We start from the raw sequence: 17,581 nt of genomic DNA on the forward strand, positions 1-17,581 counted from the left end.
TTCTTGATGTAAGTATGATGCAGAATTTCATGCAAAGATAATACTCCATCCATGATATTCCTATGCTTGATAAATGCATTTTGATGTCTACTAAACAGCTTATCAGCAAAGGGGGCCACCCTGTTATCCAACACCTTAGTTATCAGTTTGTAAGGATATCTTAGTAGGCAAATCGGCCTAAACTGCTGGATTTTATTGGCCCCATTGATCTTGAGCAGTAAAGTAATAATGCCATAATTCAATCTACAGACATCAAGCTCCCCGGCATGAAAGGCAGTAAACAATCTCATGATATCACTCTTCACTATCTCCCAGCAATGCTGGTAGAATTCAGCGGGGATATTATCCGGACCAGGGGCCCTGTTACTTTTCATGGAAAACAAGGCTCTCTTCACTTCTTCCTCTATTAAAGGCCTATTAATACGCATACTGGATGAGATCTCCTTTGACCTAGCCAGCCGCCCCTCTAAAAAGCTAGGGTACTCTGCCTCCCGCCGGCGCCGGCGCCGATCCGTCCCGTCTCCGGTGGCCTTAGGGCCATGGAGGCGGAGTGGATCTCGCCCCTTGCCGGTGGGAGGGCTCCGTTTTTAGATCTTTTTTCGATCTTTGTTAGGGTTTGTGTCCTGCTCAGGAAGGCGAGACGGCGACGGCTCCCTGAAGATGGAATAAAGGTCTCCCCGCCTAGCCCCCGTTCCGGTGATGTGTCTAGCATCATCGGTGGGCGTGTGGAGTTGTGTCTCCGGCTGATCTGTCCTTGGTGGATTTGCTCGGATCTGTTCGTCGTTCGTCTTCGTTCGTGTGTCTTCAGGTTGGATCCTTTTAATCTACACTCTTCATCTGCGGTGGTTGCTGTTCTGGTGCGTTGGTTCTATGGGGCCTTAGCACGACGACTTCCTGACTGTCTACTACAATAAGGTTTGCCCGGCTCCGATGAGGGAGGGGCGATGGCAGCGGCGCGCCTTCGACTCGCTTCAGTGATTGTAGTCGTCGCTAGGTGGTCTACGGATCTGGATGTAATTTTATTATTTCTAGTATTCGTTGTACTACCAGAAGATGAATAGATTGAAAGTTTTTCCCGCAAAAAAAAGGCCTATCAATACATTCTCTGTGTAAAAAAAAAAAGAGACAGCACGGGCACGGATTAGATCTTCATCCCCACGGTGTGGGCTGCCTACTCTGCTCACTCCGACATGCCCCGCGACCTGCGCCAGCAGAGTAGCCGAGGCGGCGGCCAAGCCTGGTCCGTCGTCCGGAGGCAGCCGCGGGGGAGCATGAAGGAGGCGCGCCTCGGGGAGTTTTTCCAGCGGATCCGCTCGACGGCGTCTCCGTCCTCCTAACCTAACCGGCGCCGCCAGCCTCCAGATCGCAAGGTCGCCTCTTTCCACATTCCCCTCCCCCATTCAGCTTCAGTATTCTTCCGGTCGTCCGAGGGAGATGGACGGGATTGGGTTCGCCGTCCCAAATATTGGGATTTCTTCTTGGACCAGATTTCTTTCTTTCACATCAATCTTTAATTTGGGCCCTAGATGGGACGGCGGGATCTCTTAGCAACGGAATTCACCACTTATTATGTAGGAATTCTTAGAATATTTACATTTTGGATTACATATATATTCTACTTTCATTCCCAACAATTCATGATCCTAGGACAGTAGTACCTGGACCCCCAAGCCAACTATCCGTGGAAAAACTGCACTTAGCTCCACACCGTTGTCAATTGATGCTCCACCCTCCACTCCAGCAGCGACTTCCGTTAGATTCCAAGCCCCAAAGTCCTGATTGGACCCTCAAGCTGACTAGTTGTGGAAAAAGACTCCGCTCAGCTCCACTCTCCAGCGCCTTCCATGAAATTCCTAGCCCCAAAGTCCTCATTGGTCTCCTATCGCAAGAAGAACATATAACTGACCCGGGAGAAAAGAAGACCACATGTTCATGGCAAAATCTCCAATGGACAATGGACACACTTCACTTCTCCTGCATCCAAATAGCCATTGCCTTGCTCTTGTTCACTCAAGCCAAGAGCACCACAGAGGGCAGCACATCTGCCCTGCATCCAAACGATGCGATCCCCAGCTGTGTTGCCGGTGAGAAGTCTGCCCTTCTTGCCTTCAGGGCAGGCCTATCAGACCCTGCCAACCTCCTTTCATCATGGAAGGGCGATGACTGCTGCCGATGGAAGGGCGTCTACTGCAGCAACAGGACTGGCCATGTTGTCAGGCTCGATCTCCAAGGAAACGGGCAGGCGCTGGCAGGCAACATAAGCTCCTCGTTGCTTGGTTTACATCATCTTCGGTATCTCGACCTCAGCCACAACAGATTCGACAAGGTACATATACCGGAGTTCATTGGTTCCATTAACAATTTGAGATATCTCGATCTATCAGGGTCACTGTTCGTTGGAAGCATACCACCGCAGCTAGGGAATCTCTCCAACTTACGATACTTAAATCTTGGATACATCTCAGACAACACATACTCCACTGATATCACCTGGTTGTCACGGTTGACTTCCCTTGAGCACCTAGATATGTCTGGGCTGAACCTCAGCACACTTGTTCACTGGCTTCCATCTGTGAACATGCTTCCAACTCTGAAAGTTCTTTGTGTTACTAATTGCCTGCTTAAAAATAGCCCTGATTCTCTTCTGCTCTCAAATTTGACATCTCTTGAAACACTCGACCTTTCGGAAAACCACCTCCATAAGCATAGCAGGCCCAACTGGTTCTGGGATTTAACTAGCCTCAAGTATCTATATATCTCGGGCAATGGTTTCTATGGCCCGTTTCCAGATGGGATAGGTAATATGACCTCCATTGTGGAGATTGATTTATCAGATAATAACCTTGTGGGCATGATACCATCCAACATGAAGAACCTATGTAAGTTGGAGAGTTTGGTATCTTTCAGGAACAATATCAGCGGGAGTATAGCAGAGTTATTCCATCGATTACCAAACTGTTCACAGAATAAACTACAGGACTTGTTTCTATCGGACAACAATCTGACTGGAAGCCTACCAACTGCACCAGTAGAATCCTTGAGCAACCTGAACCAGCTGTATCTCAGTGATAACAAACTCACAGGTCATGTCCCGGTGTGGATAGGAGAGCTCAAACAGCTAACGACGTTGGACCTTAGTTCTAACAACCTGGACGGGGTCATACATGAAGGTCATTTATCACGTCTAGATATGTTACAGGAATTGAGATTATCAGACAACTCCATAGCCATCACAGTGAGCCTAACTTGGGTTCCTCCTTTCAGTCTAGGAATAATTGAACTTCGGTCCTGTCAGCTAGGGCCAAAATTCCCAATGTGGCTTAGATGGCAAACACACGTAATGAGTCTTGATATATCAAACACAAGCATAAACGATATAATACCGGATTGGTTTTGGACAACAGCTTCCTCAGTAATGTCTCTGAATATCCGAAATAATCAGATTACAGGATTCCTACCATCAACAATGGAATTTATGAGAGCAAAAGAAATGGATTTCAGTTCTAACCAGCTTGGTGGTCCAATACCTAAGCTTCCCATATCTCTAACCAAACTGGATCTCAGTCGGAACAATCTAGTTGGGCCACTACCATTAGACTTTGGAGCTCCAGGGCTTGAAACACTTGTTCTATATAACAACATGATCTCTGGGGCCATTCCATCTTCTTTGTGCAGATTGCGATCATTGTGGTTGTTAGATCTATCAAGTAATAACCTCAATGGATCAATTACCGATTGCCTAGTCAACAAGTACAGCACAAACATGACAGATCTGACTCTGAGCATCGTTAACCTAAGCTTGAGAAACAACAACCTCTCTGGTGAATTTCCTTCACTTCTCCAGAAATGTCCACAACTCATCTTTCTTGATCTCGGACATAATCAATTCTCTGGGGCTTTACCAGCATGGATTGGGGAGAAGCTATCATCTTTGTCATTCTTACGACTGAGATCCAATATGTTTTGTGGTCACATTCCAGACGAGCTTACGGAGCTTGTTAATCTTCAATACATGGACCTTGGCTACAACAATATTTCAGGGAGCATACCGAGATCTATTATTAACTGTACAGGCATGACACAAACAAGAGACAATGATGATCTTCGGGATGCATTCACTTCTGGAGTATATTCTGCTGGCAATGAACTAGTTGACTATACTGAGAATTTAACAGTACTCACGAAAGGTCAAGAGAGATTATATACAGGAGAAATCATATGTATGGTGAATCTTGATTTATCCTGTAATAGTCTTATGGGAGAGATCCCTGAAGAAATCAGCGCTCTTGTAGCATTGAAGAGCCTGAACTTATCATGGAACAACTTCAATGGAAAACTCCCTGAGAATATTGGCGCCTTAATGCAGGTGGAGTCACTTGACCTATCGCACAATGATTTGTCCGGTGAAATCCCTTCAAGCTTATCGACTCTCACATCATTGAGTCGCCTGAACCTGTCCTACAACAATCTGAGGGGGAAAATACCGACTGGAAATCAACTGCAAACACTCGAAGACCCGGCCTATATTTATATTGGCAACCCCGGCCTCTGGGGTCCTCCTCTCTGTAAATTGTTCGTCACAGCCCGAGCCAATTCCAGGAGAAAACCACGGAGATGCAAGCGACGACTTGGTTTCGTTTTTCCTAGCCATGGGCTCTGGATATGTGATGGGTCTCTGGTTGGTCTTCTGTACCTTCTTATTCAAGAGGAGATGGAGAGTTTCATGGTACTTGCTCTGTGACAGCCTGTATGATTGGGTTTATGTGCATGTGGCTATTACCTGGAGTTCCTTGAGAGGTAAAATCAATGGCTAGAAGCTCAGATGAGATGACCATCACTGGTTCTTGGTTTGCTCTTGAGATTTATCATGAATGTATCAATCGATGTTCAGGTATTATATTGTACTAGAACTAGTCAGGATATGTATTCAAGGTGCATACCATGGACTGAGATTGGTTGCTGTTTTCCATATTGTACTAGAACCAGCACTGGTGGTCCTTGGTTTGCTCTAGATATGTAATACGATATAATCTGGAGATTTATCATGAATGTATCAATTGATATTCCAGTGTATCGTACTGGAACAAGTCACACACATGCATGTATTCTGGGTGCATTGTATTGGAACTAAACATGCACATGTATGAATTCTAGGGGCATGCCATTGACTGACGTTTGTATATAATTATATATGATGTGTTTTGTATGTGCTTTCTGTTGTTGGTCCTTTTCTTTTTATAATAGTTTATGGTTCTTTTCAATGTGCTTTTACCCCATGGTAAATATTAATACCTCGGGCAAAACTCAAATGGCAAAGATAAGGAGGATGAAACTGGTGATGGCAAGGATGATGATAACATGGCAGGTGATGGAGCTGATTCTGATTTTGTTCGGGCCTGCAAGATGTTCAATTCTGCAAGAGCAATAGTTGAGAAGAACCCAGACAACACTATGGAGAGAAAATCGAAAGTCTTTGCTCTAGCTGAGGTCTCCATGTAAGAGGTGGTCTCCGTTTTGTTTGTTTTGTCCTGCATGTAACCGTTGGATCTTGGATGGTTTTTACAGATGGCATAGACTGCTCGATTGATTACTGCTTCAAAGGTTCAGCTCTCTTGGATTATTCGATTGAGCCTGACCATTGTCGATTTGTCGAACTGTGTCCTCCCTGTGGTAATGACTGTCAGTTGTGTGCCTCTGCTTTATAGTAGTATAACAAAGCAACATATTTGCAACCCAAGCGCTGTTGTGTATCCTTATCTTAGCGCAGGTTCCTTCACTTGCACAAGTGCACATGCTATTGCATATGCACATGGAAAATGTGAGTTCAGATAATGCTTGTATCTTGTATATATTGGCTTTGTTAATCTGTTTATTAACTCAGTCCCATAAATAGCTCCTCTAATTCAGTCCTAGAAACGTGTGCATATTGTGCGAATTGGGGTACATGCTTGGAGGTGCGATCCAATATTGTGTAACGGCTATCTCACTATGCGAGTCACGTATGCAGAACCTGAAAATTGCTGTGGAAGCTTTGTTAATGATGCATCTGCTTCTGTAGAAAATGTGAGTTCAGATAATGCTTGGGGTGGATGCTGGCTCGCTGAGGACGGCTCTGCTTTTACTCCTGCTCTTACCGAACAACACTCCGTATACTAATAGTAGTTTCCAGTGTTTGAGGAAAGCAAGAAAAGATGATCAGCTGGGCATGAGATTGACAGAATGCAGCAAAACGAGTGAAGAAAAACAGTACTCCCTCTGTTCATTTTTGTAAGACGTTTTAGACAGCTGAAATTGAACTGTTTTAGGTGTTGTTTTATAAATGTCTAAAACGTCTTACAAAGGTGAACGGAGGGAGTAATGTATACAGATTTGGCTCGATGAAACAAAAAAAAAGGAATTTTCAAATTGGAAAAAAGAAAATAAAATATCAGAGCCAAGTTTCGATCTTGGGACCTGTGGGTTATGGGCCCACCACGCTTCCGCTGCGCCACTCTGATTGGTGTTGTGCTGGTTCTGAAACTTAGCTTTGTATAGGTTGCTCGGTCTATTCCTGAAGGAATGAAAATGGAAGGTGGCCTGGCACGGCCCAAGCCTGACGGCGGCCCGGCCTGATACAAAGCCGCGGCCCAACCCGGCCCAAGTCCCCTTCCTCTGGACCAAGAGTTTCGCGGCTTTCCACCCTCGCAATGCAATCGCCTTATCCACCTCCTCCTCGCCGCAAAACCAACGACCAGTCACTCACGCACGCACGCACGCGCGCGAAATCCGCCGCCGGCGGCTCCCCAGATGCGCGCCCCTCCCCTGCTGGCGCCGCCCACGCCGCAGCCGGCGCGTCCTCCTCACCGTCCACCGCACACGAAGGACGGTAGTCGCCCCCTGTTCTTCTCGCCGAGAAGGCGGCCGCTTGTCGCCGTCGTGCGGTCCAAGGGCAGGGAGGACGCCAGCTTCACCGATCGCATCCTCGACTACATCGAGGGTAATGTCCAAAACCTCTGCCCGTTACTGCGCGTTTCTTCCCGCATCTCCAGATTTATTATGTCATAAGCTCTAGAACCAATGTTGAGAATGCAAATATTGGTCGCCTGAAAAGTGGGTATGTACATGTGTTTTTTTAAACAAGGCAACTTAAGAAGAAGAGAGTTATCCGGTTAATTAGCGGAAAACCGGGCGAAAATCGTCACAGCCTAGGGAATCAGGCACACAAAAGCTACAGCACAACACTGCTGCGAAGAATATACATCGACCGGTGAGGTTGCACAATTGGTGTCATCATCTTCACTTCTCTGGTTCTCCCTGAGCAAGCGACCGCAATTTCTCTGCAAACGTCCGTCGACAAAGCCCACACCGCAGAGGCTGTGAGAAACCACATGAATCCATGCCAAACAACCGGCCACACTCATCGCCGACTGTGCATCTCCAATTTGACGGCGAGATCTGAAGGAGAAATATGCAAGGATGGGCTGCAAAAGATCACCGAACGGACAACTTATCACCTGTCATCATCACCAACCGAGCTTCGACGGCGCAGCCTCGACTGCACATCAGTGAACAAACTGAGATAATCCAGCGGACACATCAAAGGGCCGACTATCACAACCATTGCCGCTATCTCGACATTGCTCACCACCGTCATCATTGCCGCGCCCGCCCTGACGACCATCACCATCCTCACACCATCCATCGGCCCCTCCAAATGATAACAATTGCGAGATCGACACCCCCAAGGGGTGCATGATGCAAAAACACCACCACCGATTCCGCTCCGGGGAAATCTAAGGTTTTCGCCTTGTGGTTGTCTGGTTGGAACGGTGAGCACCATACCTTGGTGACATCTTCAAGAAAACGGAGCACTCGAGGCCGTTGCCACTCCCCCTCGGGGTTGTCTGGGAGGAAGGATAAGCACCACATCTTTTTCTAGAACGTAGGCTCGCGAAGAGCCCGGCTTTGAATTAACATAGCCATCAACCAGCCAGGAATTATAAGACATGATTCAAACAATAACGGCCATACTGGTACAACTGGGGACACCGGAAAGCAAACATCAACTACAGCCTCCACAAGCAACTAATGAAAGGAAAATGAAGATTATAGCTTGCACACGCTAAGCACTCCACACTAGGATCAAAGAAATCAAGGTCGGAGCAGCAAGGCAGGACATAGCCGACCGTCGAAGGTGGACAGTGCACCAGGTAGCACATAGGGAAGGAGGGGACACAATATCTTCCTTCTCTATCACCAAAGGGGGACCCTACCCCCTCGCCTTGGATCGAAAGATGCCGCACCGTCGGCATTCGGGCTAGAAGAATGCCCCCTCACATCGCATGGTGGACAATGGGCGACCACCTAGATCCGGGCTAAACCTAGCCAGCAGCACCGCCGCTGTCCACGCCCAACTAGTTGGAGAAGGAGAGCTTTCGGAATCCAGACGCCGAAGACGAGGCAGCAGGGCACCGAGCAAAGACAAAGAGAGGCAAGGTGGATAGAGCATCGACGACATTGGTAACGAGGTGACTTCGACTTCTGTTAGGCCACTATCGTCGGGAAGGGGATCCCTACCCCCTTTCGTCAGGATTGAAAACGCCGTGCCACCGTGACCGAGTGACGTCCACCGCCACCGGAGAGCACCAACCTCTAGATCCTTGATGATGCCTTCAAGAAGAAAGCGATGCCTAAGTGCGTCTCCGTTGCCTACCCTGACCATTAGCTAAAGGCGGAGCTTTCACTCGATGTTGCCTTGCTCTCCACCCACCCGAGCCTCGAGACTAGCTGGACCACTAAGCTCCCCTCCCCAACCGTTTACAACTATCTGCTATGCCTAGCCCAGGCCCATCAGCTCCATAGGGCCCGCAAAATCTACAACTAGAGAAAGATCTCCTAGATCCAGGCTCATCGGAGCCTGTTGCCCTGCTTCCTCGACGCTCATGACCAGCCGTAGCCAAACCAGTAGGACGTCGTGCCCCACCACAAGGGAGTTGTCGCACCGCGAAGAGCTTCATCGTCGATGAAAACAAGGCCTCACCGAGGAAGCCACTGCAAGCATCCACTCCAGGCCTGTGTCGCTAGAACCATGTCGATGTAGAGCAGCCCTGCCAGTGCTGATGCATGGGCTTTGCCCGGCAACGCTTGCTGTCGGCGATGAGGTAGAGATGGGAGGTGGTAGGGGGCGAGAATGCAGGTTTGGGGCTCCCCCGTGATGCTCGGAGAGCAGTATCGAAGCGAGAGGGAGTAGTCTTTCACTTGTACACGCATTGGTTACATGTTTGGATTGTGTTTTAGAGACATAGATGATGCAATGATCACTAAGAATCAACTTTTTATACTTGATATGTAATGGCTGTTGGGAATATGTTTGTAGCCTACCCCTATTTTTCTGCACTTTTCTGTGGTGCCGCTCCCAATTGCATACGTGAGGCTAAGGGGTAGAGACATTCTTATATTGCATTTCAAAAGAGCCATCTCTTATATAGAGAAGATTCTCAAATTTAAACTAGTTTCGAAATAGAGTCCAGATTAAACTACCAATCACGTTATAGTTCATATGTGGAAGGATTCTATCTTTGTAGTCACACCTGTGAGCAATCATCATAATCATGTCTAAATTCCACTAGTCATGTATGTCGCCCCCCCCCCCCCCCCCCCTATAAATCAATTTCATGCACAAATACATGTATGATTGCACAGATACATGTATTATTCCATAATGAGGTAAGCCGAATATTAAATTTTGTTGGATCGAGTCTATTCGTGCAAGTTTGGTGCTATTGACTGTCAGGTTGTATTCTCTGAAACCTTTTTGTACAGGTGGTCCAAAGTTGAGGAAGTGGTATGGAGCACCCGATTTGCTTCCCAAGGATGGGGGTGCCGAGGGCGAGGAGGATGAGTCTTCAGGTGTATAGAGAAAAAAAATCCATAAATGTAATACCATCTTGTTGTCATTATCTCTTATTTGTTGGCATGTTTGGGGATGAGAATAGATATCGAGGAGCCTCGAGATGCCGTGCTAGTTACCAATGGCGAGAGTGAGATTGGACAGGTTTGATTTGTTCTTCAAGTTCATGTTTCCAATCAGTGCAGAAAATGCTATCCGGTCCTATCTTCAGTATTTCACTAGTCACTATACCCCAATTTCTTCTGTATTCTTGTGCTATGAGCTGAACAATATATATTCTATTCTTACTTACATGTGTGTCCAAAGCCAAACTATCAGTCTCTTAAGGCAATGTTTTGACACTTACACAAGATTTTCTCTACAATGTAAACTTTTATTCTACTAACGTAAAAGAGTTCTAAGAGTTCTTTCTGCAAATTCTTTTTGGGAAAATACTCTAGGATATTCAAATCATTTCCGAAAGACTAAATTGGTGTTCATATATCCTCAGATGTCGCCTCCATATTTTTCCTATTATTAAATTCCAGAGTTCTTTGTTGCTATTTCTGCCGTTTCTCAGTGAATATCGCAATGTGTAAATTGCGTATGTACAGCTTGATTAAATTTTCTCAATTCCTGAACTTTGATTTGCTTTTATTTTCAGATGGTGATATTGTCACTAATTCTGAAAAGGGCCAGAATAAAAGCATTAGTGAAGGACAAACGATCAACTGAAGAAGCTTTTGGAACTTATGTAGAGGTGACAATTTTGAATTCTCACCTAAAAAATTCTGGTTATTTATCGTATGCTATTTTTCATCAATTTTTCTCTGATAAATAGTGACTTGTCTTAACATTCCTTGTTTTGGTTTCCTTGTAGTGCATGGTTGGCAACATCGAAGATAAGTCCTTCACAAAGAAAACATTGAGGGGTGTTCGTGCTGTAATTTGTCCAACCGACGTACGTTTCCACTCAATGTTCATTGTTTATTCATTTATGAAACTTTTCTGGCATAATCCTACTATTTCCGTTCTATGCACAATTATTGATTGCTTGTCACATAAACGAGTTACTCAAGCTCATTGTTCGATGTTAGTACATCACTGTATTTTTTGTCTTCCCCACCTTTTGGCATTATTGAGACGTGCTCTTGTGTTTGGAGATTCCTGTGTGGCATGAGGTTTATCCATGTAGACGTATGAGAATCGAAATTTTGTAGAGTTTATCTGGTGGTACTTATGGATTGATTTCTTCAATGTTTATCTTTGTAATTTAGTTGTGTGTTTGATACTTATGTCAGAACTGTTTCAAGACTTCCTTTTCCTTGTGGCAAAAAGTTTTCTTCTGCATACAAAGCCTTGATTGCCTTGACCTTCTATTGCAAATTTTCAACAGGATGGCTTCTTTTCTGACCAGATTGACCTCAAAGGTGTCGAACACATTGTCCTGCTATCCCAGGTTTACTCCTCTCTTGTAACCTCGGGTTACCCGGTTCAGCCTAGTTTTTAGTCACTACCATAAAAGATCTTGATAAAATGCAGCTATCTGTTTACAGAAATAGCGGTGGGCTCCAAGCTATTATGAACAGCAAGCTAAGGAAGCTAGCCGAGCGAGACGAAGAGGTTGTTCTTGCATCTGGCATCCCATCGACGATAATCAGGAGTGCTTCTCTGGAGACCACTCCGGGTGGTGAGAAGGGGTTCAGTTTTACAGAGGTACCAGACAACCAGCACACAAAGCTACCTTATCTCTCCAATAATTAATGTTGTTTAATTTAGACCAGCAACTTTCAGCAAGTAAAGCTAAATCTGTACAATAAACCACACAGCCAGACAGGGCACTGACCCCATGTTCTTTGTCATGTAAGATTAATCCACTAGGTTCATTGGACGTATCATGTAATTTGCAATTTTCTTGCAAAAAGAAAGTAATTTGCACATAACATAGACATTGTAAATATAGATAATTATATTTCTTTTGTTTTTTTGAGGCAAGAGTATCTTTTCATATGGTCCATGAAATACGCAGGGTATAGCAGCCAAGGGGAAAATAAGCAGAGAGGATGCTGCTACAATTTGTGTGGAGGCCCTGGATGCCATTCCCCAGACAACACTCATATTCGAGGTAATTAGCTCAAGAAAGGCTCATGTATGAGCTTGAACATTATTCATTTCCAATACGCTGCTATATATGATGAAAGTAGTGTTGAATGAACCCAGTGCCTGATCTAGAATTCTACGAATGGGGGTGCCAAATTTCACAAGCACAATCCAAATGTCATGGACGATGCCACAAATCACACCCACGCTTTAAAATGTGTCAAAAAAATACATCGATAAATGGTATCATAGCTTAATAATTTCAACTAATATGTTTGAAATAGGCTTTGGGCAATTCCTCAGATTGGTTGAGGTATAAATTATACATGTCTGAACCTGTTCACTCTTCTGCGGTGCACGAGCAAAGGGTTTACGCCCAGCTTCTTATCTTCCGTGTTACTTCAGGTGGCAAATGGCGATGAAAACGTTACAGACTGGAAAACATGGTTTGCTGAACGGATGGCAAAGGGCTAAAGCAAAGACACATGATTGGAACACACGTTTATCTTCTTTGTTGATGTATAGAATATATGAATATAGGAGAAGGATCGAAAAGGAAAGAGATTCAACATTTCCGCATCAGAGTCACTGCCCCCCATGACAATCTTATCACAGATCTGAACAACATGTGTGGATTTCCATCCACTAGTCTTCTGGGAAGTCTTGCATCAGTTCTAAAGCTGACGTGCAGTGATCCAGTTATTTACAGGTTCATGAACACAAGCAACATCGATATTTCTTTCTTACATTTTTTTATGTTTTTCTAATCTACATTTGCAACATACACGGCGCAACAACTGCTAAACTCATTCTTTTGCCATGGCAATTAACTGTAAATATCATCGTACTCTACTTGTCAAAAGGGTGTGAATGCTAAGCTTGTTAATATTGTCATGCAAGCAGGGCGTGGAGCCCTTTTTGGTAAAAATATTGGCATGCTATTTCTGCTGAATTGCCCGGTTGTCGTCTAATTGACAGGGTAACTCTTGTTTTCCTAAAGAGAAACGATATTGAAAGAGCCTTGTACAATCGTGCACCTAAATCACAAGTTGACAAACATATGGGAATTTTCCTATCAGCGTGATGTTGAGGAGGTTTTGCCTACATGCGGGGTATGACCGTTAGTTTGGTAGCTATCCATCGGGATTCGGGGATCCGTTACATTAGGCAATCTCATGATTTAAGTGGAAAATATCTCCCTACAACCATAAGACCCATGATCCTAACTCGTATCCCCTTGAGTCCCCACCTGGGTGTAGCCGGGAACGGGACCTGGAGATGTCATTGAGTGGTCTTGAAAAAAGTCATGCACAATCTAAAGGGAACTATGGGTCGAATTGGATCTCCGATGCTTATGAGATAAAGGCCACGTGGAAATTTTTCCACACTTGGAAGTGGGGCTATTTCATGGAAATCTTGTAAGCAGACCATTTCTTTTCGGAAGGTAAGCAAACCATCTTAGTGAGGTCAAGAGTGGAAGCTGAACTCACAACATTGGATAGAACCACCATTGAAGCAGAATAACATCATGAGTTTTTTATGGACTTGCCGGTGGTTGAGAAACCAATTTTGGCTATCCTCATGACTATCAAAATGTAATTGTCAAATTGAATAGTTCTATGGGTAATATGAACTCCTTGATGCATTTAAAGAGAAGACTGAAATATGCTAGGAAATCGAGAGCTCTAGAGTGGTATCACAAACTGCAAAGAATTTGTTAGACCCCTTTACAAAAGGGCCATCACAAAATTTGATAGGAAATACACTCAGGGAGACGGGAATGAGTCTACTTGCTTACATTGGGACCCCAAGTGCAATGATCTGTACCTACCAAGGAAGCGAGCTTTGTATAGATTCATGAGAGAGAAGATGCTATATAGACAGTGTGACAAACCCGTAGTCAAGGAGATGGACTACTCACAGCTTAGAGCACCCCACTCGTTCGGCCACCCAGCACACCCGGCGATTGTGGTTTCGCCCGAGCGTATGCGCTTTTTTGGCTAGGACATACAGTATATCACTAGTACTTATGCGGTGGCTTTGAATCTGGGTTAAACAACCATCTCTCTGTTTCTCTGATGAGATACCTTCACTCCTTCAGGCTCCCATCCCCTCTCGATTGTTCTCCATACTCATCGACTGATTGTAAGATTGATGTGATCACCAATCGTTAATATTTGTGAAAATAAAAATATTTTTAAATTTCCATGAACATTTAAACTACTTTTTAATGTTGGTGCCATGGTTTATAGAGGCAGTTTCTTACCGTGTATGATGACGTGCCACCACCGCATGAAGAATCATACACCACTTTTCCTCGACGTGAAGCGCATAGCCTGGCTCGGCCGGTTTGCAGCTTCGTAAGCTGAACTGCGGACGGAGCATGTTTATTTCATATACAAATCTGCCAGAAGGTGTTGGTATTCATTGTAACACAGCCGTGTAATTAGGGCTAATTTCTCAACTGAAAATTACAGTTTGCGTCGACGAGGTGATGATAGTAAACTAAACGGTTAGTTTTAAGTCAAGTTATCTCCAAAGTGGTTTCGTGGTGTAGTTGGTTATCACGTCAGTCTAACACACTGAAGGTCTCCGGTTCAAACCCGGGCGAAGCCAATTGTTCTTTTTTTTTTCATCCATAGATTTTACTTTTCCTGTCTTCTTCTCTCAACTCACATCAGACCAGCTAAACTAAAATTTCGGAAGTTAATTATCCTTATATTTTCTACTAAAACAATTATTCTTATGTAGATTGGAGAGACATATGCGTGCGTGCATCATTGATCATACCGAAGATGTCTTCTGCTTGGAGAAGTAGAGCACAAGGATCATCAGGTCGTCTGTTATTTTCCCTCTCCAACTTTCAGCGTCTCCCACTGGTTGACGTACGAATTTTCTTTTTGCCCCGTGACGCAGGACTGTTTACATCCATCACTGTTACCACAGTGACATTATTTTTGCTATAATGCAAGGCAGATACGAATGCCAAATCTGTCAATCTGAACCAACAAAATGCTCCACATGCTTCTGCACAGTCGAGAGTAAGCATAGGTCTGTCCCAAGATACATCCAATCCCAGAGCAGCTGCAATGCCTTCTGTTTGTGTTACAGTGTGGTCCACTTTCTCCGTCCTTGCCGCCTAACGGGCTTTCAACGGTTCAACCAATTTTAATTCATACAAAACTACGATTCACAATAGCCAAAGACATACTAAGATGGCCAGACGTCTAAACAGATTTGAGTTGCAAATTATAAAAATTCACACCAAAGGAAGACATGGAGAGAGAGAATTTTGACATGCTAATAGACACAATTGCCATGGTGAATACAAAAAATGCCATGACATGTGAGCGGTACAAACAAAACAAAATGCCATGGCAATTTAGGGATTTGTTTTTGAAGAGGCCACATTATGTGCAACTCCCGGATACCGTAGGAATGCTTTGGGTGTGCCAAACGTCACAACATAACTGGGTGGCTATAAAGGTGCACTACGGGTATCTCCGAAAGTGTCTGTTGGGTTGGCACGAATCGAGACTGGGATTTGTCACTCCGTGTGACGGAGAGGTATCTCTGGGCCCACTCGGTAGGACATCATCATAATGTGCACAATGTGACCAAGGAGTTGATCACGGGATGATGTGTTACGGGACAAGTAAAGAGACTTGCCGGTAACGAGATTGAACAAGGTATCGGATACCGACGATCGAATCTCGGGCAAGTACAATACCGCTGGACAAAGGGAATTGAATACGGGATTGATTGAATCCTCGACATCATGGTTCATCCGATGAGATCATCGTGGAACATGTGGGAGCCAACATGGGTATCCAGATCCCGCTGTTGGTTATTGACCGGAGAGTTGTCTCGGTCATGTCTGCATGTCTCCTGAACCCGTAGGGTCTACACACTTAAGGTTCGGTAACGCTAGGGTTGTAGAGATATTAGTATGCGGTAACCCGAAAGTTGTTCGGAGTCCCGGATGAGATCCCGGACGTCACGGGGAGTTCTGGAATGGTCCGGAGGTAAAGATTTATATATGGGAAGTCCTATTTTGGCCACCGGAAAATGTTCGGGATTTTTCGGTATTGTACTGAGAAGGTTCTAGAAGGTTCCGGAGTGGGGCCCACCTGCATGGGGGGACCCACATGAACGTGGGTAGTGGGGGCAAGGCCCCACACCCCTGGTCAAGGCGCACCAAGATCCCCCCTTAGAAGGAATAAGATCATATCCCGAAGGGATAAGATCAAGATCCCTAAAAAGGGGGGATAACAATTGGTGGGGAAGGGAAATGATGGGATTTCTTTCCCCCACCTTTGCCAACGCCCCAATGGACTTGGAGGGCAAGAAACTAGCCCCCTCCACCCCTATATATAGTGGGGAGGCGCATGGGAGCCGCACCCTAGCCCCTGGCGCCTCCCTCTCCCCTCGTAACACCTCTCCCTCTTGCTGAGCTTGGCGAAGCCCTGCCGAGATCCCCGCTGCTTCCACCACCACGCCGTCGTGCTGCTGGATCTCCATCAACCTCTCCTTTCCCCTTGCTGGATCAAGAAGGAGGAGACGTCTTCCCCAACCGTACGTGTGTTGAACGCGGAGGTGCCGTCCCACTACAAGAAATATGTCAACTTATGACCTTCTGTCAGTGACCCTCGAAGAATTGGTCATAAATTTATGACCATTTTAGACCAATTGGTCAAAATCTGTTCAGGGGGCTCCAAACCCTAAACCATTGCGACCATTTTGGTCAGAAAGGTCATAATTTCCTTACACGAAATGGTCACAAAGCAAACAGTGCTAGTCCGCTGCCTTATTTCTAGTTGTTAATGACCAATATAGATGGTCATAGCCTTTTAGATTGTGGTGGGTTGTGATGACTAGGTGCCATCTCATCAGTTTTGCCTATGTGTCATGTCCATGTGGCAGTTTTTGCCCTAGGTTGTGAAGCAACCTATATTTCTATCATTCCCAAAATTCCCAAAAAAATCTCATAAATTCTTTGGGGCATATCTTCATCAAATATGTAAAAATCCTTCCTTGCCTAGTTCAAAACTAATTCAACAATATTCATTTTCCTATTCTGTTCACAACAACACTTTATGAAGGAAGTGCTATTTATATATTCTTGATTGCCCTCAGAATTTTTGGGCACTCTTTCCTATCCAAATCATCACCGCATGACAAAATTCAGCTCCATTTGCCTAGCAAATCTTCTTCGGCAAATTTCCGAAGTTTTTATCCACCTAGAAGCATTGTGAAGGAAGTACCTTTTTTATATCTCTAAATGACATGAAATTTATACAGTTCCTTCATATGCCCAAATTATCACCCTCCTCCAAATTGCAGCTCATTCAAATCATCTATGTGAGCCCAGGTTCAATTTATATTTTATGGCCAAATTGGCACGTTGCAAAGCAAGTGTTATATAGACCCCTCCTATTACCCTCAAACTTTTCGGGCACTCTTCCATACCCAAATCATTGCCACATGATAATATTCAGCTCAATTTTCCTAGTAAATCTTTCTCGGGAAATTTCCAAAGTTTCTACCTCGAGAGAAGCTTTGTGAAGTAAGTACTAGCTAGGCTTACCCAAATGATCTGAAAATTTACCAGCG

The 17,581-nt window shown here is 44.9% G+C and overlaps 1 protein-coding gene, 1 non-coding gene and 1 pseudogene across 3 annotated transcripts; all 3 read left to right on the forward strand.

Moving 5' to 3' along the window:
• The first annotated feature begins 1,137 nt into the window (after positions 1-1,137).
• LOC125517137 (receptor-like protein EIX2) lies at positions 1,138-5,904 on the forward strand (annotated as a pseudogene).
• Positions 5,905-6,694: 790 nt separating this feature from the next.
• Positions 6,695-15,076, forward strand: LOC125512937 (NAD(P)-binding Rossmann-fold superfamily protein). Of its 2 annotated transcripts, none has more exons than XM_048678001.2 (9): positions 6,695-6,976; positions 9,802-9,888; positions 9,975-10,033; positions 10,533-10,628; positions 10,749-10,829; positions 11,265-11,327; positions 11,411-11,584; positions 11,898-11,993; positions 14,720-15,076. In XM_048678001.2, the coding sequence occupies exons 1-9, from the start codon at positions 6,787-6,789 to the stop codon at positions 14,750-14,752; spliced, it is 879 nt and encodes a 292-aa protein (XP_048533958.1). In that variant the 5' UTR covers positions 6,695-6,786; the 3' UTR covers positions 14,753-15,076. The 2 variants fall into 2 exon arrangements, with proteins under 2 accessions (XP_048533958.1, XP_048533957.1); XM_048678000.2 differs by lacking the exon at positions 14,720-15,076 and adding an exon at positions 12,374-12,813.
• On the forward strand, positions 14,511-14,584 carry TRNAV-AAC (transfer RNA valine (anticodon AAC)). The gene has a single exon. It is a non-coding gene; the product is annotated as a tRNA-Val (tRNA).
• Positions 15,077-17,581: the final 2,505 nt, after the last annotated feature.

This window comes from Triticum urartu, chromosome 6A (assembly GCF_056163025.1).
Source record: "Triticum urartu cultivar PI428250 chromosome 6A, HENAU_Tu73, whole genome shotgun sequence".
Taxonomy (NCBI): domain Eukaryota; kingdom Viridiplantae; phylum Streptophyta; class Magnoliopsida; order Poales; family Poaceae; genus Triticum; species Triticum urartu.